Source organism: Sparus aurata, chromosome 8 (genome assembly GCF_900880675.1).
Source record: "Sparus aurata chromosome 8, fSpaAur1.1, whole genome shotgun sequence".
Classification (NCBI taxonomy): domain Eukaryota; kingdom Metazoa; phylum Chordata; class Actinopteri; order Spariformes; family Sparidae; genus Sparus; species Sparus aurata.
Genome location: NC_044194.1, coordinates 12978768 through 13001595, shown reverse-complemented (window position 1 = coordinate 13001595; position 22828 = coordinate 12978768). Strand labels below are relative to the sequence as shown.

At 39.9% G+C, this 22828-nt stretch overlaps 1 protein-coding gene across 6 annotated transcripts; it reads right to left on the bottom strand.

Moving 5' to 3' along the window:
- Positions 1 to 1250: 1250 nt before the first annotated feature.
- Positions 1251 to 22756, bottom strand: iqch (IQ motif containing H). Of its 6 annotated transcripts, none has more exons than XM_030424711.1 (21): positions 22654 to 22756; positions 21569 to 21691; positions 21364 to 21491; positions 21137 to 21212; positions 20875 to 20991; positions 18748 to 18850; positions 18461 to 18532; positions 17908 to 18104; positions 17226 to 17765; positions 15806 to 15872; positions 14793 to 14876; positions 14527 to 14708; positions 13302 to 13574; positions 13037 to 13225; positions 8412 to 8532; positions 7920 to 8206; positions 4401 to 4559; positions 2975 to 3097; positions 2197 to 2258; positions 1618 to 1726; positions 1251 to 1476 (listed from the first exon to the last, which is right to left on the bottom strand). In XM_030424711.1, exons 5-21 carry the CDS (start codon positions 20974 to 20976, stop codon positions 1396 to 1398), a joined length of 2751 nt encoding a protein of 916 aa, XP_030280571.1. In that variant the 5' UTR covers positions 20977 to 20991; positions 21137 to 21212; positions 21364 to 21491; positions 21569 to 21691; positions 22654 to 22756; the 3' UTR covers positions 1251 to 1395. The 6 variants fall into 6 exon arrangements, with proteins under 6 accessions (XP_030280571.1, XP_030280567.1, XP_030280569.1 ...); XM_030424707.1 differs by having other exon boundaries at positions 1251 to 1473; positions 21364 to 21461; positions 22551 to 22724; XM_030424709.1 differs by having other exon boundaries at positions 1251 to 1473; positions 1618 to 1721; positions 21364 to 21461; positions 22551 to 22724.
- Between the last annotated feature and the right edge of the window lie 72 nt (positions 22757 to 22828).

The window sequence follows — 22828 nt, the reverse complement described above, 5'->3', positions numbered from 1 at the left end:
ATGTTAGTGTTTCACTTGATTGTTTATTCTGTGACGTGTGAATTTTTATTTTGGGTTTTGTAAACATGTTTGGTCCACACATTTCATTTGACTTTTATAGCATATACATGCACTGGTATATATCCATCTATATCCAAATATCCCTAACTAACTTTGAGAAGTGTATGACTTGCTAAAAATGTTCCTCTTTTCCATGTTGCTGTTAGAGATTTACATTTGCTTTTTATATTAGCATAATTATAGATAGAATTACTTTAGTGATCCCAGACAGGGAAATTATTTAAATTTAATTATGAAGATAGCTCAGACCCAATAACCTTTGTAACTTCTACCACCACTGACCTGGTGGTAATAAATGTTTTTTGTTTCATTCTCAACAACATGAACACCGCCAGCACATCCTGCTTGAAGTACAAACCAGATCCACCCAAAAATACTGCAGTATTTGATGAAACACTGCCAATCAGCATTCAGTGGTCTGTTATGGGCCAGATCAGCACCATGGACAGCAGTTCATAACAGCCAGACAAACTTTCTTCATTTCACCCTATGTTTTGTCAAACTACAATGCATACACACACATTTTCAGATGAACATATATACACTTTGTATTTAACATATACTACAGAAATCATCATTTTGTAGTAACTCTGCAGCAAAGTACGTGTTAATGCAAACATGTTTAAAATGAACACATCTATATAAAAAATAATTAAAATGTAACTTTTCCAGACCTTTACAATTTACATCTTTACTGTTTTGCCCTGGATTAAAAAAACACACACAAACACCGCAATCTTTTTGTGGCTATTTTTTTTTATTTTTGTGGCTATATCATTGAATCAGAAAAAAATGACAAATCACAATAAAGAATAATTATGAACAGCCAAAAGCACTGACTAGTTAGCAATAAAATACTTTTTTTTTTCTTTTTACATTATATTTGGTAATATACCCTATGATAATAGGGTGTGAAACAAATAATATCAATTTACATTAGGAGTCTGTTGACAGTCCATATACTCAGTACAGTCCTACTTACCTAGGCTCTTGGAACACAGTCAAGATACTATGGAGTTTATGTTACACTAGTAGTTTACTACAAACAGAATTAATCTGCATAGTGAATGCATGCATTATACTGAATTCCTTTAATAGAACTAATTTCCATTTTTTTTTCCAGATTATATTAAAGTAGTTAAAACAGATCACCAAATAATTTCTAATAAAGGTTCATGAAGCATTCTGAGCATGTTTCGAGATTGTTTGGCTCTCTATGTTTAATCAACAATGATACATCTCCAGGGTTCATGTGCTAATTTGACATCAGAGCTGTCAAAGACATGATAATTCAACTTGGCATGAATATGGCAAGTTTATCAGTGAAGCTGCTGTCTAAGCAGATCTTTCCTCCAGTGCTTGGAACTTGTTCTGAGCGATCATCTGCAGTACTTCCTCTACCTCCTTGATCAGCTCCTCCAAAGAACAAACGATAAAAGAAGTTAAATTAAATTACTACTCATTCAGCGAAAAGCATTACACCTGACCAGGGCTTCAATGAATATACAGGTTTCTTTATATAGATGAGGAGAGATCGTTAAGTCATTATCATGGTACCTTAAAATTGGTTTCTCCTTGCATCTTAGAGGCTGAGATTTCCTGATGAATGACTGACAGATTCCGAGCAAAGGTCACTAGAGCTCCCTGGAGATCTTCGGAGACTGCTCTATTAACGACACCCCAAACAAATGAGTTTACTAATGTTCCCCATGTTGCCAGCTAAGAAACAATCACCTTGTTCATTTTATGGTGGCGGTTAAATGAAACTTTCAGCAGTCAACATCTTCAGTCTTTAGGGGGATGAGCACAGCTTGATTTAACTGTTACAGCACTTTATAAGCTCAAGGATTTGAGTGACAAATATGTTAAATAACCCTCTGCTTAAGATTGTAACAACATTTATAATGCCAGAGGTGGCATCTTAATCCTCTGAAAGAACTGACTTTACTCTCAGTCTGGAGAAGTCTTTTATCCTCCTAATCCTTTCCTGTTTTCTCATGTGCCTTTCTATTCTAACACATAGAGAGAAGTGAAGCAAACATAAGAGTGCTCAATATTCTTTCTCCTGGCAATTAAGGCTAAGTTTCATTAACTAACGCTCGGTGTATATGAATTAACGTAATAAGAACCACTCACATCAATCCAATACTGCATCGCTCACTGCTGTCGTAAAGAGCAAAAACTGTGCCTTGCTTCCTCTGAAATGTAAATCATACAGTCAAAGTAAGAGCTCTGTCATCACATGATGTAGATTACAACAGTACTCTACCTGCAACTCATGTACAATAAAAATAAAACACAATTGATGCAGCAGCACCAGAGATATCATCCTCTTTGTCAGAACATAGTGCCAACATATCCCATAATGCAACAGAACCGCTTACAGTTTGGTAGGAAGTTGACCTGTGTTGTGCTTCACTTTCAAATTTGTAGTTTTTAACCCCAACAGATGCTGACTCAATAGACAACAATTGAGGCAATTTATCTGACTTTTTAAAAAACTTTTCTCCCCATGGACCTGTAATGGATCATATCTTAAAGGGGCACTCTGCTAAATGTACATGTAAGTATCCGTTTGCTTGCCTGTGGCTCTGGAGGGAACTGTCTAAAGTTTGAGGAAACAATTGTTGATTTATAATTATCTCAGTTTGATGAGCTTGAGCTTGTTTATAAGGCAGAGAAGGTCTAATGAAAGATACTATTGCATGATGGGAATTGTAGGATCTAGCATTCTTAGAGCCTCGCCCAAACTAGGTTGTAAACAAATATCTCAAAATATCTCTGTTTCTGTTGCACCGATGACTACTAACATTATTATTTTTTAAGCCTTTTCTACAACTTTATGGAAAAGCTGCCAAAGGGAACAAGATGAAAGAGAGATATAAAGGCAAACAAGTGACTTTTGAGATTTCACCTTCATGTTAAATCCTATGCCATGAGCTTTGCACATCTTTAAGAACACGCTATGGTATAACATGGAGAGATTAGAGTGAAACAAGCGGCTCCCAAGGACTGCATAGCGATGAACCACAGGAGGCTGTAATAAACAAAGAAAACACAAGACGCACATGTATGCTTGTTGGCTTTTTATATTATTGTAAAACAGGACAAAATCATTCCATGCACTTTAACGTTTGGAACTAAGGCATGGTAGGTGGTGGTGTGTGTGGAACGAGTCAAGTAGAGATGGCTGAACCCCATACACATGTCCTTAGGGTCACTGTTGAGTTTGGGGAGTGTGTGTGATTAGTAAACATGATGAGTGTGGGGCACATGTGGTAAACTGTTGGGCCTTTCTTAATTAACTGCGGGGAGGAACAATTAATGTTTAGAAGACATGCCAAATACAAGATGAGCTTAATTGTACGACGCCAATCAAAGAAACTACAGTTTTGGGACTGAAAATATTTGCATTCAATTTGAGACAAAAGCGATGCCGAATGCACAAAAGGACCACTCAGCGCATAATACGCACAACCATAATAGAGGCGTTCTGAGCATGTGAGTGTCATAAGTAACACTAGAGAGGTTGATTACTTAAAAGTGGCAGGGCTCAAGAGGATAAAAATGCTCCTGGTTCTCAGGCGCCGTTGGGAGACAAAAAGAGGAGGCCTAAGCTCCTGTGAGCTCAGGAGATAGCCCATAATTCGCTTTGATGGCTGTGTGTTTGCAGTTGTCAAAGACAGGACCTTCACACAACAATAAAAGTGTCCAACCGGGATTTAATTGTGTTTGTAATATGCAGCCCCCTAATGATGGCCACTGCTAAAGCCATTAACCACTGCGGTGGCTCAACTGCTGCACTGAAGCGCCAGGCCACCAACTAAATGAATGTTTGATAAAATAATACAAGCCGCAGATTAACAAGCGTAAACTCAGGCATACTGCTAATAAAAGAACTCTATTGTTTAAGGCCTGGCACCAGGTTGATGAGGTGCTCAAGCATGCATACACATGCATAATGAAAATGGTATGAATTATTAATGTGTTGATTATTTAGGCTCATCTATCGAAATGATAATGAATTCAGCACCGAAACACCAATTGAGCTCAGTGCGTAATTACAGTATTTAGTTGTATTTAACAAAAATGAAGACCAAAACATTGATCTATTTTTGTGATTACTGCAGCTGTGTAATAATACCCTCTAAAGTCTCAGCTCGCCTTGGATCTGGTGGCTCCTTTGTTGTTGATGGAAATGATTAACAACATAATTTGGAGAGAAAAAAAAACAGTGAAGTGTGTAACTTGAAAAATATATAGCTTCACAAACTGACCTTCTCCTCAGGAAAATCTAAGATTGCCAAAACTGTTATTCTAAGCAAATATAAAAAAGGTACCTTGGCTGCAATCTGGTGTTCACAGCATTTCTCCCTGACTGGCATTGGCACTTCTAAACAACCTGCGTGCCAATTCAGCGTTCCTCCAGTCATCATCAGAAGCATCTGGGTCATGGCCAGCTGGTCACTGTATGTGAGGTCCAGATCAATAGCCCACACCTGCAAACAAGACATCCATGAACTCTGTGTCAGAGCTGAGAAAAACACACACTATAAACTTTAAAAATTCCAATTTAATCACAAAAATGGAACATCAAAGTATTTCACCCAACAATCCTTATAAAGAGACGGGTCAGTACCTTTTAATCTTTACAATGTTATCCGTGTTGAGAGGCAGGGGGAAAGGAAAAACACGGTTAATGGTGTGTGCTCGACAGATTGAGGTAATTCAGTTGTGGACTGACACGTGCACAAAGTAGATCCTTCCCGGTGCGTTCGGAGTCAGTCTGCCTTGGGCTAGTTTGTTTGGCTCAGGTCTGATGAGAGGCTAAGTTCAGATATGTATGGTAAATGGCGTCATTATAAGTATATTAAGAGGTCAGGTATGGTCATAGCCTTCTGCTTAAACAGGGCTAATTTTCCCAATAATAACCTAATAGCTATGCCCTCTCTTCAAAAGTGGCAAATAAATCACCAGTGAAGGAGTTGTTAATAACTAAGTAGCAGTTGGCTGCCTCCTTTAGCTGTTCCTATTTGTCAAAGTAAACGCTCCTGCCAGTGAATGCAAATCGCTGCCTGTCCGAACCCCCGCAGTCTGAGTAACCTGAGCACTTTATCTCCACTAAAACATTTCTTGTAGGCTACATTTCATTTGTAATAAATTCAAATATATAGTGGAACATAGGTCATAATCTCAGGCTGCAATAATTATTTTCACTTTCAATTAATTTGACAATTACTTTCTCCATTATTGCATTTTTTAATTAAATGTCCCAAAAAAAAGGGGAAAAATGTCGATCTCATTTTCAGAGGTGACATCATCAAATGTCCATCGAGGAAGATATTCAGTCTAAAACTAATGTGGCACTCAGTGGAGCACACACCTCCACAAAGGCCCGACAGTCCCCTTTAATTCAATCAATCCTAATCCAATATCAAATAGACCCATCCATTAATCCCTGAAAGATTAAAAAAAAAAATGGTGTCTATTCTCATCCAGGACCAATCCTTCATCAGTTTCATAAAAACCCACTCAGTGTCTGTTTAGTGTAATTTTGCTGACGAACCGACTAAACAACAAAAGAGCAGAACATAACCTCTTATGCTGAAAGGGCGAAGGAAACTGGCAAATCTTCCCTTATTAGAAGCTGGAATCAGAGAACGTTTTTGTTTTAAGAATGATCAAAACAATAAATGAAGTAGCAAAATTGTTGAGGATAATAATTTTTTTTCAAGTTTATATTATAATGTATGAACCTTAAAGGGGCTGTCATACAATACTTCACACCTCCTCCAGTTAACTACTAGAAGCAATAACCCCAAAAATATATATCATATTACAGAGACAAAAATGTTGTTTTGTGAATAATTTTAGGCAAATGTGATCTGATATGTAAACCAGTATTTATATATTGAACTGCAGTGTTGTATTTATTAATCTAAAACTGAACAGTTGGTCATGATTTGAATTTGTATGAGCACGTTTTGTTATTTCAACATTTCGACTGAGTTTCAAGTGTTATAATATTGTTATAGGTGAAAACAATCTAAACAGTTGCAACTTGTTTTCGTTCGTGTTGAGCGACAGTTCACAAACATATCCTGCACTCAGTCAGCGTTATTGCCAGTATCTACCACTGGCTAGATGCTTGTCTCGTTGCATCAGGTTGGTACCTGGGCCCGGGTGATGGACACACTCTACTCCGCCATTCACAGGACTCACTAAAAATCATACTCCAATGTCTCATTGTCGCTCTTAACAAAGCCGTGGGAAATGTAAGCCTGGATTGTACCTGTTTTCTATTGCCTTGCATTTTCATTAAAAACCCTGATGCTGCAGCTGGGGCCCCTCCGTTCCACAATGTGAGGAAAGACTGCAAGGGCAAACATATGTGACCCACTTCTTCCCATCAAATAAAGTAGGCAGCTTTTAGCAACAGGTTTGAATCTAAATTGATGTTTAAATCCAGACAGGTTTGCCCATGTGGCGCTGCTCTGTCTGAGCTCTGTGTGTGTGGGGAGATGGTTAAGAATCTGTCTTTAATGTTCCTGCTTCTATTCAAGCACATGCTGTTTAAAGCCTGTTCTTAATTATGCTGTCAGTGAATCCCATTCAATTTTGGGTCAACATTGAAAGTGAAAATTAATTCTAAGGCTGTCATTATATCATTCTAAACAGTTAAAGGGAAAGGGCTGCTCTCCGTGATGAATTTGAGAAATAGCACATTTTCAATTCAGTTTGACTAAACATAATGCAAGAATTTTATGAAATAAATGTAATGTTTTTACCTTAAAATGAATACAAATGAATGCTAAAATTCACAGTCTGCTGACAAAAAAATATCACTGTATTATAAGGAACCGAGAATACTCATGCACTAAATTCAAATTCACTTAAAAAAAGATAAACATATCTAAAATGTTATATTTAAAGTTTTGAAACACAAACAGCATTGTCTAAAGGGTGCTTTGCTCACCCTGTGTTAACATCTATTCCATAACATACTACCCTCTAGTGGCAGCCATGCCCTGAGCTCATGTCTACTCAAAGAACCCATTGTGAATGCAAAGATAAATACAGCCTCAATTCATGTATTGCAGTTTGACAGATTTTTACTGAAAAATAAATAGGACAGAAACAAATATCTAAAACCCTTCTGTGTCTTTTTGTAAAACTGTAAACTAGCTCTTGTGCTTTTTCCACCATTTTGCTGGTTTGGTATTTTATAGACCATATTATAAACAGAGCATTTCATTTTACAGCACTGGATCAATAACCAGTCAATGTAGTCACATGTTAGGACCAGAGGTTAAACCATCATAAACCAGACCATTTCCAATATCATAAATCAAGAAGGTTTCAACAAAACCTATTCCTGACAAATGAGATGAGGCTTTCGATGACTCCTCGCTATGATAGCATGAGACATTTAAGCAGACCAGTGCAGGTAACCGGCTCGGGGTTAAACACTGACAGGGTATCCCTGTGAAGCAGCCAAATCACTTTAGAATGACCTATTGTCTGAAAGATAGGAGCCTCTGAATTTCTCGGCAGTGTAAGGTTAAAGGGCAAGGCTTAAATGGTGGAATCAGTGTATCGACACAATAAGACCTGACAGTTTATTAGATGGCCTTGTGACACGTTTGGTCCCTGCGTCCACTGTTTGCCTTGCCTGTTTTCCTAATCCCAGGGGAGCAGTAAGGGAGTCACCTATCTGTTCACATGGATCCCTGATCCAGCCTAAAAATTGATCTCGTTCACTAGTTTGGTGAAACAGAAAGCTTTAACACCATTTGTTGCAACAGCTCTGACCGTAATTATCATGGTCACACGAGCTTCTCTAGCCCTGCGTGTCTCACCCTCTGTTCCATGGTGTTGTGGTCCACAAAGGTAGCCAGGTCCACGGAGACATAACCTACGATAAGGCGCTGTAGACAGGCCTGTCCCACACGCATGCAGATGGAGCGCAAGGTCTCTGGGTTTACTGAGGTCTGAGGAACAGTGGAGCCTACAGTTTCCAGATGACAGGAGCCGTGAAGCTGGTCTCCACAGGACAGCATGGTCACCTCACCCCCGGGCTCTAGCAGCAGATCTACTGTCAGACAGGTGACGCTGTCTGAAGGCGGGTAGGCCTCCACCACACCACCTGGACACACAGTAAGAGCAGTGCACACAACCAAAATGTACCACTGACACACCATCTGAAACTGTCCTTGCAGCTGTATAAGTGTAACATAAAAATTATTTAATTTGTCACTTCACATAGGCAACATCTGAGAGCTAGGGCGGACATAGAAAAAGGCTGTATTTGCAGGTGAATAGCATTCAGCACCTGACAAAAGGAATCTGACCTTGCCTGAGGAAGGTCTTCAGGAAGCAGGCCCAGTTGGGATAGCAGGAGGGTTTAGCAGGCTGGGCGTAACGGGTAAGCCACTCGGGAATCTCATCTAAATATCTGAGCAGTACAGACTCCTGCGGATAGAAAGTCAAAGTGCATACATTAGAGTTGTGAGGACATTATGTATGTTTGTTATTTCAAACACGAGTCAATAACAAGTCCTGGCCACTTTATTTTGTCCCATTATAAAAGCCTTCTAGGTGTCGACTACATTATTGGAAATGCCCTTGTGTTATCCGGATGACTCCAGTGACTGCTTGTTATCCTTGAGACCTTTGGTGGCTGCTTCAATTTCTGTGTGAGTGTCTGATGGGTACTGCGGGAGGGTCTGTCTGTGAGTGACAGCCTATTATCAGAAGGCCTCAGGAGTCTAATGGCCTTAACTCACAGCCACAGAGACAGCACCTGCCCTCAATAACAACTCTCTCCGCTGGGCAGCTGATGAATGCCTAAGCTGGCCCCATCTATCTGGGGATCAATCAGGGCTTGACTGGGATCGATATCACTCTTGTTTCTGTAACTAGGAAACCCCATAATGGTTTCACCACTTAATTATGCTGTTAATTTCTAACTTTTGTTTTAGGTGTCTTGTAAACAGTTTGGCAACATGTGTACACTGTGTCCTCTGTTCCAATGATCCAATGATCCAATGCTTTGATATAGTTAAAGTAACAACAATGACACATTTTATACCATATAAATTATGTTATAAAACCACGACTGAATGCTTTTGTTGACTACACGAAGAGTCCAAGTGCTTCTTTTAAATACAGGGTTCTGTGTGTGATAATGTGTAGACGGGGATTTAAATTGGTCATACACAATGAAAAATGTGAAACCTGTCTGAGAGATGTTTAAATTCTGAATGGGAATAATGTCTTTGTTCTCTCATCGTTCTCTCCAGAGCGTTACTTTGTTGTGAGTGTATGCTGTCTGGCTTCACTGGAGACAGGACTGGAGATTATGCTGTTGATATTCCAGTCATGTAACAGCCATCATCATATTCAAGTACTGTAAGAGGCGAGGTCAAATGCTACACAGTGATTCCCCCTATACAAACCATAAAGCACACAATGGTGCGGCAAAAAGTGTAAAGGAACGGTTGTCATTTTCAACGGAAGAGCAAGCTCACCCCAGGACTTTGCCTATGCAGTTCACAGAAACAGCAGGACAGCGAGGAAAGAAAGAGAGGTATTTTGCAATAAATTATTTGGACTTAAACTGCGTACAGTACCCTGTGATAGGATTCGAGCTTTGCTTGGTGTCCACATAAAGCCAAGCAATCTGGTCATAAATAAAATGGATGTGGCCCTGCCTCTTTGATTGCCATTTCATCTCTCCATTACATAGTGAAACAACTGAGAAGCTACAGTATGTCTGGGGAATAGGAGGGTGTAATCGGACTGGTCACAGATTTTGTATGAATGTTCATTTTCTGTTGCACTGCCCCACTAAAGCGTCGAACCACCATCTACTGCAGCCTGTGACTAATTTCTTGTGTAATATTAAATTAAACATCGCTTCTTCTCACATTACATCATTTTCATCCCTGGTTGAATTTAACATGAATACACTGACAGCAACATTTCCTCAAAGACTTCACAAGAAAAGCACTCGTGACCTTCAATGAAGCCGAAGAAAACACAAAACAAACTCTAATCAAAAGTGAGCCACAGAAAAACCTTTAAACGTCCTGTTACACTAATGAAGGTTAATTATTGTATATTTAACCTCCTTAATGCAATCACAGACTGCACAATATTTAGACAGAAAACATCTGTATACAATGTCCCTGTACCTCTTCAGTGGTGGTGATTATCAAATGACCCATTTCGTTGACAAACTTAACCTAAATAAGGTGTTGCTCAAGATCTGTTTGTACACAGCGTGACGAAAAGAAATACTCCATCTGTTGACGCTATTAGGTGTAATTTTTACCCTCTTGTGCCTAATGATCCATATGCAAGCTGTGTGAGCGCTTAAGTGTGTGTGTGGCCCCCTTGAGGCGTTGCATGGGTGCAGATCTACATGTCTTTAACCTCTCTCTGTGTAAATGCTAAAATATGCCTGGGGGGCTTTTCTGAAGGCTGGAACATTGTGCCGGAGGCTGTGGGCCTCACAGTATTCAGAGAAACACACTATCTCCTCCGCCTCTGTGGAAGCTCCTCTAGTACTGACTTGATCCCTCCTCCTTCATTTTGTACCCTCTCCTTTGCATAGCCAGAAGGGATCTGATTGTTGGTATTATTCTGAAAGACCACATGGCATTCTTGTGAGTCAGGCTTCTTCCCGCTGAGCCCCTTAGAACAAGCAATAATTAAAAAAATATGCACACAGTCTGTGTAAACTAAAGCCAAGTACAATATCTAACCCCCTCTCTACTTTTACAGTGATTAGAAAGAGACATTCCGCTGATTTCTAAAACACATTTGTGTAATATACACTTCAATCATCACTTATTTTCAATTTTTTGGTAAACAACACTATATGTATATTAATATTTAAAACATTTTGTTCGATAATTTGTGCTTCATAAATAAATAAATAAATTGCTACTATTTTCATAAACAAAGCTTTAAACATCTATTGCTTAAATGCTTGCAAATATCCAATAATGTGAGTATATATCCTATTCACCAAATGTCATCGCAGTCGCAATTAGGTCTGCTTCTTCTCAGCGAAGTGCTATGTTAATGAGTGTTATATCTCAAAATATACTGCCATGTCTGAACATCCATCTACAGTTTCTGCTGTGAGGAGAGGAAAAAAGCGAGGAGATGCGCTTATATAAAATATTCATATGTTTCTATCTAATCAACAACCTTGTTCTGTAATCTTTCAGTGCATAGAGCCAAATTGCTATCTTCAATACAAACAAGTACAACAGCATAAGGACGATGTAATCCATTCTGGGGGCGAATACATTTTAGGGGAAAACAATGTCATAACAACAAAAAAAACATGCAATGAGGAGCACAGGATGTGGGCTTTGCTTTGATTAAAAGAGCAAGGTGTAGAATAAAGGCCAGTTAAAGTGTTGTGTCCATATGGCCCAGAAGCCCCGAGGCTGTCGGCCTACACTGGGGGCCTCGGCACTCTTCCCTCTCCATGGGACCCCAGCTGGTGAAACAAACCCCATTTACTTTCCTGCGCTGCCTCAGCCACCATAATGGACCTTGGCTGTGGCTCAGCCATTCTCTGCCATAATTAACAGCACCAATGCCACAACAATTACAGCCCGCACTGCACATACACTATGAATCAAAGAACAAGCTAATAGGAACAAAACAGAGTGAGCCGTAAGAAGCTTGAGATGACTGCTGCTCTTTCGAATGGAATAAAAAGTAAAATCGTTGTGCTCCAAGCCCACAATCATTAGCCAGTAATTAGTTTACACAAAGCTCCCAGTTAAATGGCAAAATACGGTAATTAACACATGACAGAAAATCAAAGGCTACTTTGTAAGCATATGAGAAATAAGAGCCAGGGGCTCAGAAGCTGTGTACAGATTGCATCTGTACTAAATGAATGGTTTACCAATGATTAAGTACACTATGTTTGTCTTAAATAGGTCTGAGACAAAATCTGAATTTATTTGAGGAGAAATATTTATATACAAAATAATAACAATGTCACGCTTTTAACCCTACACAAGGTATTTGCACTAAAATGTTCTCTTTACAAATGGCTCAGACCCACACAATGAGTGACACTTACAGAAACAGACAGAAAGCTCAATGTTGTAATGCTTTTGAGCAGCAGATCCGAGAATCAACATCAGCTGCAATTAGAGATTTAAGTGTTTAGTGTCATTTGTAGTTGTATTTACTTTCAGAACATTTCTGATACAAACTAATACTAGAATACTGTCTGTATGATAATTTAATTGTCACTGTCAGGTGAGTCAGGACATCACGACCATTAGACACACCGGCATTAGTTGATGTGTGTGCCTCAGAGAACAGTTAATGGTTCTGTGTATAAACAGATCTCCAATGTATTGATTCAATCTTCTGTGGCTCTGGGGACGATGCTCAAAATACTGTTCTACTGGGACCAACACTGTGACTGTAACGTTAAGACACTATTCTCGAGGCTAAATGATGGCATGACTCTGACCCCGCTGTGACCTCAGCTTTTGTTTCATCAGTGACAGAACTGAATCTAACCCTTTTTGTAGCTGTCTCATCTCAACAAGGAGCCCAATCTCCGTTCCAATATCTAGCTGTTACTGTAATGTTATCTGTTAAGTATCTAGTTGTTACAATGTTAACTTTAAATGGCCGATTCCTCATTGGTATGAGTGTAATAATAATAGCAATAAACTTCATTTGCATCGCACTTTTCTAAAAACAGTGCTTTGCAGGGAGCCATAAAGACGAGACATAATAGTAAAAAACATCAATTTAGGGAGAAGTAATAAGGGAAAGAAATAAAAAAATAAACGTACAAACCTAAAATTCGAGCAAATTCAATAAAACATTGCATTAAAATAAGTGTAGGAAAAGTGCTTTAAGAAGTGGTCCTATAGTTTATGACAGGGAGGGAATGACATAACCCTCTAAGTCACATCTTTACCTGAATCCATTTGGTTTTCCATAGCTCAGGACCATAAGAATGGTACTCCTGCAGGGCCCAGTTATAGCAACTCAGATGGCATAAATCACAGTATGCTGTACCACGGCCACCATGATCAGAGTCCATCTTGAAGAGCCAGCGCTGCACATCCATGTTTTGAGTCATGAGCTCAGCCAGTGCTTCATGAAGCTGAACCGCGAGTGAGACATGTGACTTACAAGGTAAACATTAAAATGCATTGCAAGGTGTGTTTTCGATCTCTGACCTGGTTCAGAGAATAGATGTCTCCTTGACCAGGAGATACATCAACCTCTGCCGCCACGAAGATCCTCCTCCCTCCAGACTTGGTGCTGTAGAGCTGCGCAACAGCTGGTTCTGGACCCAAGATTGGCACTCCGAGCTCATCAGCCACTGCCAGGTCATCCACATGGGCCACTCCACCCACAATATAGGCCTGCTTCCCCTGGATCAGGTGCCTGATGCGCTTTAGGGTGCGTGGACTGTACTTCAGCAGCGTGGATAGGCACATGTTGTGGATCTGGAAGACAAGAGGGGATAAAGATTATTGCTGGAGCTTGGAGTTCTAAGTGTTTCTTCCAAGGGTTGCTCCTTGACCTGATTCATCACTGTGTACACACAATAGATCTATTATTGTAATAGCCAGCAGGGTTTTGACCTCTTCTGTATTCCAGCAGGTTGAATTGATAAAAGCTGCCTGTGGGAGGCCTCCCCTATCCTTCACATCTTTAATGTGTGCTAGCAATGAGCTCCTTGGGAATATAACTAATTACTTCACATCTGTATTTATTTGATCCACATGGAATTATCCCTTCTGTCACTGGCAGAATGTGCTGCCAGCCACGGGTAGCAGTGATTCATCTCAGCAACACGTCTGGCACAGTTTAACAACAAAACAGCAGGAAAATCAATAGAAAGAAATGAGGAAGGCCATGTCATGTTACACATTCAATCTAGTGCAAAAGGATGGAGAAAGATGGATAGAATGGCGGGATGTAAAAAGACAATATAGAAACACCTTTATTTTATTGTATTGAGGTAATCAAAACAATTCAGAATTTCTGAAAGTGCTGCAGTTAGGCAGAATGAACAGATCATTAAAGCAACTAATATGGAATTTAATTATTCACTGAACACCAGCTAGAGACCATTAGATATGGTTTAATTAAGTATAACTTGCTGTAGCTTTAGTGTGTTTACTTTGGAATAACACATATGTTTAATTTCAAAAGTAGTAAAAGGGAATGAAAAATAATATAACAAACAGAGATTAGCTCTCACAAGGCACTGTAATGATCTCCTCTAGCACCCTCTAGAGGAGATTACATAAACTACAGATGCTTGGATCTCTACAGAACAATAAAATCAATTTCTCAACAGTCATTTCTAAGCAATCCTGCAGAAATAAAACGTGCACTGTCAAGTTTAAAGCAATTAAAGTAAATCGATTAAATAAATGTGATGGACCTCACCGGGAAATAGTCTACAGCCTCGGGCGTGATGATGACAAAGCGTCTAATGCAGGATGAGGCCTGAGTTGTCCCGGTATCAGCCCTGTCTGTGGGTCCATCACACTTCAGGAGGTTGGTGTAATAGTGCAAGATGTCTTCCCCCAGATGCCGCGGACACACATAGATCACTTGCACTTTATCATCTAAAATTATACAAAGCAGACATGTTGACAATTAAGCGTACAGAGAAAGTAAATGGGTGTGTAAATATAAATACGGTGATATACCTCTTATATCACATAGTCTGCTTATTTGGGTGTTCTGTAGAATGTCAAATCCCCTCAAGCTCAGTCGCTGGCTCTGAGAGTATCCTGTCAAAACAAGGTCACAAATATTGAAGAGATTCACATATTCTCTAATTGACTTCATTGCAAATCTGTAGCTTTGTTCCACTACCATCAGCTTTACCAGACCTGGGGGGGGGGGGGTCGTTGAATCTAATCACACAGTAGTGCAATCTGATGATTAATTTAGCTTAATAATTAGCAGGTGCGGTGTCTGTCGTGTGCTGGAAGCCCTGTTGCCACCATGTCCAGCCACCACTGAGCTACATCCAGTGGTACCTCCAGGATTTTACTCAATGTCTGTCTGGATTTCTGCCTGAGAGAGAATCCTCAACTGAATCAAGGTAATTAAATGATTGGATTCATGCTAATTAACAACAATGGGGTTCAACTTTCTAATTATCCTTGCTCACACAGCACTCTCTGTAGCCACCCCAAGTGCAAATAAAGCATTCCATCTGCTAGTAATTAGGCTTAATAATTTTAGACAATCGCTCAATGATTTACAATGCACATGCCTGATTACAGTCTAAATGTGAGTGCCACGGTGAAATTAGAGCAAGAACGGATCATAGCTTGCTCTCTGTGTCGAGTGCAAAAACACAGCAGCTTCTTCCTCTTTTGAGTGTTTTTTTTTTTTTTTTTTTTGCACAGCAATAAAATAAGACCTTTGTGCCTCTTGCAAATATTCAACATAATGGCTTTTCATTTGCTTAATCTGCAAATTAAATGGCGATTGAGACTAAATTGTTCAGTTCCCTGGCATGGGGACTGTCATCATCCTGTGAGTGCTTTCCTGCAGAGAGTCATTTGAACGAGACAGAGTGCCTCCACCAGGGCCTCAGACTGGGGCAGCAGAGTGGTGAGACAGGGGATGACTGCTGCTAGATCAGCTGTGTGTGTGTGTGTGTGTGTGTGTGTGTGTGTGTGTGTGTGCAGCAGGCAGAGAAAGCTACCTAATGAAGGGATGTGGATAATGGTCCTCTTGGAGGACTGGATGTGTTTCCAGTTGGCTGCCAGATGCTGGGGATGGAGAAAAGGGAGTGATCAGAGAGGGAACCGCTTGAGCGGTACACACACACACACGCACAAATCATCACTTCAGTGCATAGCTAAAACACATCAAGGCAATATCTCTCTGGGCTAACAGAAGCAAACCAAGCATAAAATACCACCTTAATTAAATTAAGCGTTTGCTTTAGAAACATCTTCTCACAATTAATTCAATCAGCAAGGTACATGATGCTACTGCCAGGGGAAGATTAGCAGGCTTAATTAACAGGGTATGAATGTTAAAAGAGTGAGAACATACATTTAGTGCATGTATACACACACAGCGCTGTTAAAACTAAATGAACTTGTAGCCACTAATTAATATTGTGTCAGCGCTTCTAAAGATGTTCAGCCCAGATGACAGCACAGACATGACATCTACGCTGAATGGGAAATAAAGGAACAGAACTCTACGCATCAAGGAAAATTGCGCTGTCACAAGAGCTAAATAGAAGCACATTTTCATTTTTTTAATTTAAGATTGTAAGGGGCCTGCTATGGCAAAAAAGAAAATATTGGCAGGTATCGAGCCCAAAAACTGAGACACCCAAGAAAACCAGTAAGATCGAAAATTGGTCTTCTGCAATCTCACGAAGTATAAACCCACAGGAAATCCAGAACTGATTTATCTAGACAATTTTAACTGCGCAAAATTAAATTAGTTTGGCACGTTCAAACCAATAGACCCAAAACCAATACAGCTAAAATCACCAGAGCACATTTTCAAATTTAAATATTTATCAATCTATAATATTTATAGCGTGTCATTATATTTTTAGATTCTGTTACATGTACTGTAATTGAGCATCGAACTGGATGGAGTACCTTCTCTTCTCTTTCTCTCTAATCTCTATTTCTCCCTTCATCTTCTTCTGCTATCAGTGTGGCAGCGGTTTTACTTTGTTCGTTCGTCTCACTCTGACTCATTTTTTCTGCTACTTCCCTCTGTTCATCTAATTCCTCTGATGTTTTATGTGTTTTCTTGCTTCTTTCTGCTGTTCTACTCTGTCTCACTGCTCCCCTCTGCTGTTGTGTTAATTTGAACTAGAAATACCAAAGCAGCACTATTTGGTTAAAGTTGCGTAACATGCCCCATTTCTGTCCTCGGTGTTACAATTCTTTGCTCTTGTCACCTGTGAAAGGTGACAAGAGCTCCATAAAAACTGAAGTTATTAATTTGGAAGTAGAACTTTATATTAAAGTCTTTACGGCTTTATTTAAATTTTAACACATATAAGCAGAGAGTAACATTTAAAGATTAAGCAGATAATTACATTTTGATAATAAAAAACACTGAACCATCCCAATTTTGGATAACATCACCTGGGCTCTGCTGCGGTAATTCTCCAGTTGTCTGAAACGCCGTGCCTGCAGGGCCCTCCTGACACGACGCATCTGAGCGTGCATCAACCATGAGATGGCGATGGTCCCTGCCGCCCACTTGCGCCGACAATGGCGCAGGTAGGCTGTCCGGGCTAAGTAGCGTCTCCAGCAGGACTGGATGCAGATGGCAGCCACATTGATGCCTCCTTCTCCCTTGTAGCGCTGACCTGGGCGTAAGACCAGACTCAGTACCTCCTCCCAGTTTTCAAGCACAGAGAGGAGGCCGATCCCTGGAGGAGCCGTTTTCCAACCATTATTCCAAACATGTCCAAACTCCACTAGCCGTTCCCCACTCACTTTGGCTCGAGGCACGGCATAGTCCCTGAGCAGCTTTTCCAGAGCCTCCAGGGCATTGGTCACACTGCTCCAGCACAAGATGAAGCTCTGCTTGAAATGACAGAAATCTGTCGCCATTGGGTTGATCCATCCCTTTATGACGGTAAAGGGATACCTGCTGATGTTTTCAGGAGCAGGTAGACTCTACAGAACAAATGGAAACAAGCTAGAGGCACCCAACCAAGACTTTAACAACGCACTTCAAGGGATTAAAATATTGTTTTCGATGACCTTATCTGTCTTGATTAAATTCACTGTATATTTATCACTATCACAATCATCTTACCTGAGGGCTTTCAGGGATAAGACTGTTGGTGCTTTGCACCACACTCCTGTCGTCCATGTTCTTAGAGGTTGCAGAGGGAGGAGGTGCAATGGTGGTCCAGCAGGGTGAGCATTCTCTGCTTGTTCTTTCACATGTGGATCCTGGTTCCGTTTCCCATTTTAGCTGCTTTTGATTCCTGGACTTTGAGCGAAGCTGACCTAAAGTCACAAACAGACAGGCTCAACTGTACTTTTCCATTAATTGGTGGCTCAGTCATCACTGTCAGATCAAGTGGCAGCTGTCTCTACTTCAACAGTTACTTGTTGTCAGGTTTTAATATTTCCAGAACCTTTTTTCATGCATATGGATCAGTCATCTATATCATAATATTTTTTTCCATTTGAGACATATTAAAATTATTTATATTAATACTTTGTTTAGTGAAGTCAAAACACATAATGTCATCTTGTTTTAGGTTGTCAACTTTTGTTTTGCTCTTTAAAGGCCTGTCACGATATACCAATACTGATGATAGTCAGTAATAATAAATCTTCTCCAATAAATCTTCACTGACCTATCTTCTCTCTCAGATGAAGACAAGCAACCTTGTGCTGGACCGACATTTGAAGCAAACTTTTATCTGGCACTGATGAACAGAAAAAAGTAAAGTCACTTTCAAAACATTGAGTGAGATAACACTAATAAAACAACAGCAATAGGTAAAAGAAATGGAAAGTTAATATAAAGAACCCAAATAACTTCATGCAGCAATGTACATTACAGTTAGTAGTTGACAGAAGAATCACTGAAGTTTAAAAAATAGTGAGATGTTGGTGAAGAGGTGGTGAACTGTCTGTTTACCTGTCCCCATCTCTTCTTCAGGCACTGCCAGACCACAGCGGCCCTTTGGTTCAATGGCCTGAAGACTCACCACAGGGCCGGCAATCTTTCTGGGATGTTTTGCCTGAACAGAACATGTTTTATATGATCGGAGGTTGTACATCTAATATAAATAAAGTCAAAGCAATGCTTCTGGATCCTGGTCCAGTGTTCCCTGGTCAGACCACTGTAAAACAAGCCGGCCCCAGCTCCATCAAACAAAATGCAACAATTACAGTTTGAGTTCTTGAGCATTTTTTTCTAGAGAGAGAGAGAGAGAGAGAGAAAGTAAAAGTAAGTATATGAGGTTACCAACCATCAGTTAAACTCTTGGTCTCACTTGATGATGGCAAACAATTGGCAAAGTATTACACTGTCCTGTCATCTGTCTCCTGCAGCAATTTAATACCACAAGAGCAGTTCTCTTCTGCTAAACTTTTTGAATATGCACAACTGAATCGTAATACAATTAATAGCAGATTTAATGGCCTAGTTTACTATAAACATATTCAAATGTCTCATTACTCAGAAAACATAAAGTTTGTGGTGCTGATCCTCCAGACATCACCTGATGTCCTCTCCTTCGTTCTCCTCAGACCACTGAGCTCTCTGACAGACCACAGGTAGCAGCCAGGTGCTGGGAGATTCTCCCCTCAAAGGCACACATCTGTTTCAGGTGAGGTTGGGAAAAGGTGGCACCTTTTGTAAAATTGCTAAAATGCAAAAGCTCATTCCCTGGCATGGGTACGAAGTGGAGAAGAGCTGGCCTGAGTTTCAGGAGGAGGCAGCAGGCAGAGAGCCAGTGGTTAGCAGTTGGGGAAGCTACGGCTGTCTTATTGGCATGCTGGACCAGGTACCCACTTCTGTCCTGAGACAGCTGTAAACCAGTAGCCCATAGCACAGCAATCAGGCGCCTGTTTCTTTAGAAGAATGCTGATGTGCTGCAATCTGCTGCTTTCCGCTTTCTGCAGCCAGCACTTCCATCTCTCTTATATCAGAGTGACAGTCTTGGCCGCTATTTCACATGTCAGGTATAGATTCCCAAAAAGATATTGGAAATGAAAGTGAGTAAAATATATCTAAAAACTAATACCGACCTTTGCAAAGATTAATTTGTTTTGCTGTGATAAGTGCTGCCTGTCATCACTAAGCCAAGTGACCTTTATGTCACTGTCTCTCTGAGCATGAGACTTGAAGATTCTATTAATGCAGGCCTGTACCATCACTCTTCACTCCAGCATAAAGTGTCTATTCTGGGGATTAAGGGAGTAAGTATCAGGGAAAGGAACAATGATATCCAATTCATCTTAGTTGTAGCAGAAACTCTTGCAATGCTTCCTGATCAAATCTCTCCTGGGGGCATGTGCTGTATGTTACAATTATTATCAACAGGGACTCAAGACATGGGAATAAACTTCTCACTGCATGAAGCAAACAACCGGAAGACATGACATTATTCTGATTATAGTTGATTATTGTGGTTGATTGTAGTGTTTTCCAGCAGTAAGAGTAAAGTGTGACGAGAAAATCTGCTACATAACGAAGGAAGCCAAAATACCAGATGTAGCCTGATTTCTGCAAGATCTCCTGGGCGTTCAGTTTTACAAAGACACAACTAAATTAACTGTCTCCTCTCAATGAATGTAGACTTCTCAGTCTGACAATAAATTGCAGTATATAATTATGTGAGAAAAATCAACTATCATCTCAATTCCATAAAGAGCCTGAGGTGCTCCAGGGCTGACCTGAGTCAAGTAGCATTTTTAAGTTCATAGTATTTACCTTAAACCCACCTGGAGTACACAGTACATCACAATGAGGTACTGCATTTGTCAAAGATTTGCACTATAAATAAGAATATAGTGTATATATATATATATATATATATATATATATATATATATATATATATATATATATATATATATAGTATTTCAAACATTAATACATTTAACAATACTTAGAATTCTGATGGACTATAAACCAAACTGTATTTTTACATACATAATCAAACCTCTCTGTGAAGTGCATTTTATTTATTGAAAACATGCATGATATAGAAATGTAAAACCAAACTCATTCATTTATATTTGTGGCCAGATTACTTACTGCAGTTATGCTCCTTTTGTGGACAACAGGGAGTGAAATTCCAAATTTCTCGTGCATAATGGCTCTGTTGTTTGGGTGCGTGGGATTACGCAGCAAACGCATAGTTACTGACTTGTGCTGGATGAGACATAGAGAAGAAAAGTTTCAAGTATTCATTTTCAAAACTAATACAATAGTAGTAGTAGAATTTATTTTGTAGCTTGCACCCTACAATAAAATTACTTAGTAAAAAATGTGTATCTGTCTCTGAATAATAATCTACCTTTTCCCCAGGTGACGCCGCTAGAAGGTCTTGTCTTTGTGGACGCACATCTGGGATACTCTCAAGAGCAGGTTTCCTGTATAATGGGACACTTTTGTTCTCCAAATACCATATTCAGAATTTGTGTAATTTCCGAACATATCAATCATTACAGTGAGATGATGAAGGAAAGTGTACCTACTTTAGACAATTTTCTAGTAACAACACATGACCTTCCGCTTACTTACCATTTGGGAATCAGCACTTTCTTTTTTTGGACGTCTTCAATGCTCGGAAGAACCAGAAGCTGCTTATTTGCTGTCTTCTGATAATCTTCTGCATGTTTCTATTTCCAATTCAAGAGCATATAAGCAGTCTGCTTGTTATTCAGCCACATTTTGTCTTTTTAAATATTTTTGTTTTCAGGTCATAATCTGCATGAGGCATCCTCACCTTGATGCTACTCTCCGTTTTACGAATGGCATTGTCCAAGGCTTGAACATCCAGTGTTGCTCCTCTCTCATTGATGGTGATTTTCTCAAGACTACACTTGAGTTGTCTCAGATCATCTTGAACCTGTAATATACAGTTCTGTGATTAACATTGCCCACTATAATTGGCCTAAATACGAAAGTTATTTTCTAGCCTGTAATCGGCCTGCAGTGTGCATCTTCTAATCAATACAGCCTACTCAATTTTCTGTTTAAACCATTACTCTCAAAGGCATAGGCTTTTAACAAACACACTTTTTGGGAGGACATTTTTTTTCAATGTACAGTATGTTGAACAAGCCAGCAGTTATCGGTTAAAGGGTCATGTCATGTCATCGTCTGTAACCGCTTTATCCCTTTTTCAAGGGGTCGCGTCATTTGTTGCTGGAGCCAATCCCAGCTGTCTCTGGGCGAAGGCAGGGTACACCCTGGACAAGTCGCCAGCTCATCGCAGCGGTTAAAGGGTAACTCCACCAATTTTAAACATTTGAGTGTGTTTACAGTTCTCGGGGAGTACTACTGTATACGTGAAAAAAAGTTGCATAAAGCCTTTTGTGGCTGTAGTTGAAAGCTGCATGTATAGTAATCTCATCAATTTCCTCCGGTGATATCATTCAGCAGCTACATTGCATTGTGGATAATGTAGGCAACAGGTTTTCAAAAGTAGCCCACTGGTCTAGTATTGCCATCCTAAAACACTAGTGGACTCAATACTGACAGTTTTGAAGTGAAGTTCAATGCATCTGCTGACCAGATGTGGCCGCTTGGACAGTGGACGCAGTTTGTGTAAAGATGCGATCACAAATCTCAAAAACTACTTTGCTCGCTACAACCAGATAGATTAACTGACAAGGTTAAGTAGTTGGTTTGAGCTTTTATCATTCTCGAGGAAAACGAGTTATCAGTTTTAACATTGCGAAGCTAAGGTTGCCAGACAACATTACCTGAATTAAGACTTCTCCCAACTTAGCTTCCATTTTTGAGCATGTCAGACACTTTCTGTAGTATCAGTATAATAATATAAGTGGAAAGGTCATGGTGCCATACCCATTAGTTTGCTAGCCAGCTAACTAGTTATCGACGAAAATTCTTCAGACTGTACATGTAACCAAGACAACGAGACGATACCCAGACGTCGAGACGCGTTTGGACACAATGGGGTTGTTATGCCCCGAGTACGGACTCTCAGACAGTTCCCTCAAATCATACAGGGTAACTGTTG

What these genes read in the sequence shown, in the direction of transcription:
- iqch (XM_030424705.1), bottom strand. Translation starts at nt 22,583, where the DNA reads ATGGAAGCTAAGTTGGGAGAAGTCTTAATTCAG. An exon ending in ACAACACCATGGAACAGAGG is followed by an intron (nt 4,560 to 7,919) that starts GTGAGACACGCA and finishes TCTTGTTTGCAG; the next exon opens with GTGTGGGCTATTGATCTGGA. An exon ending in GCATAGGATTTAACATGAAG is followed by an intron (nt 2,259 to 2,974) that starts GTGAAATCTCAA and finishes TTTACATTTCAG; the next exon opens with AGGAAGCAAGGCACAGTTTT.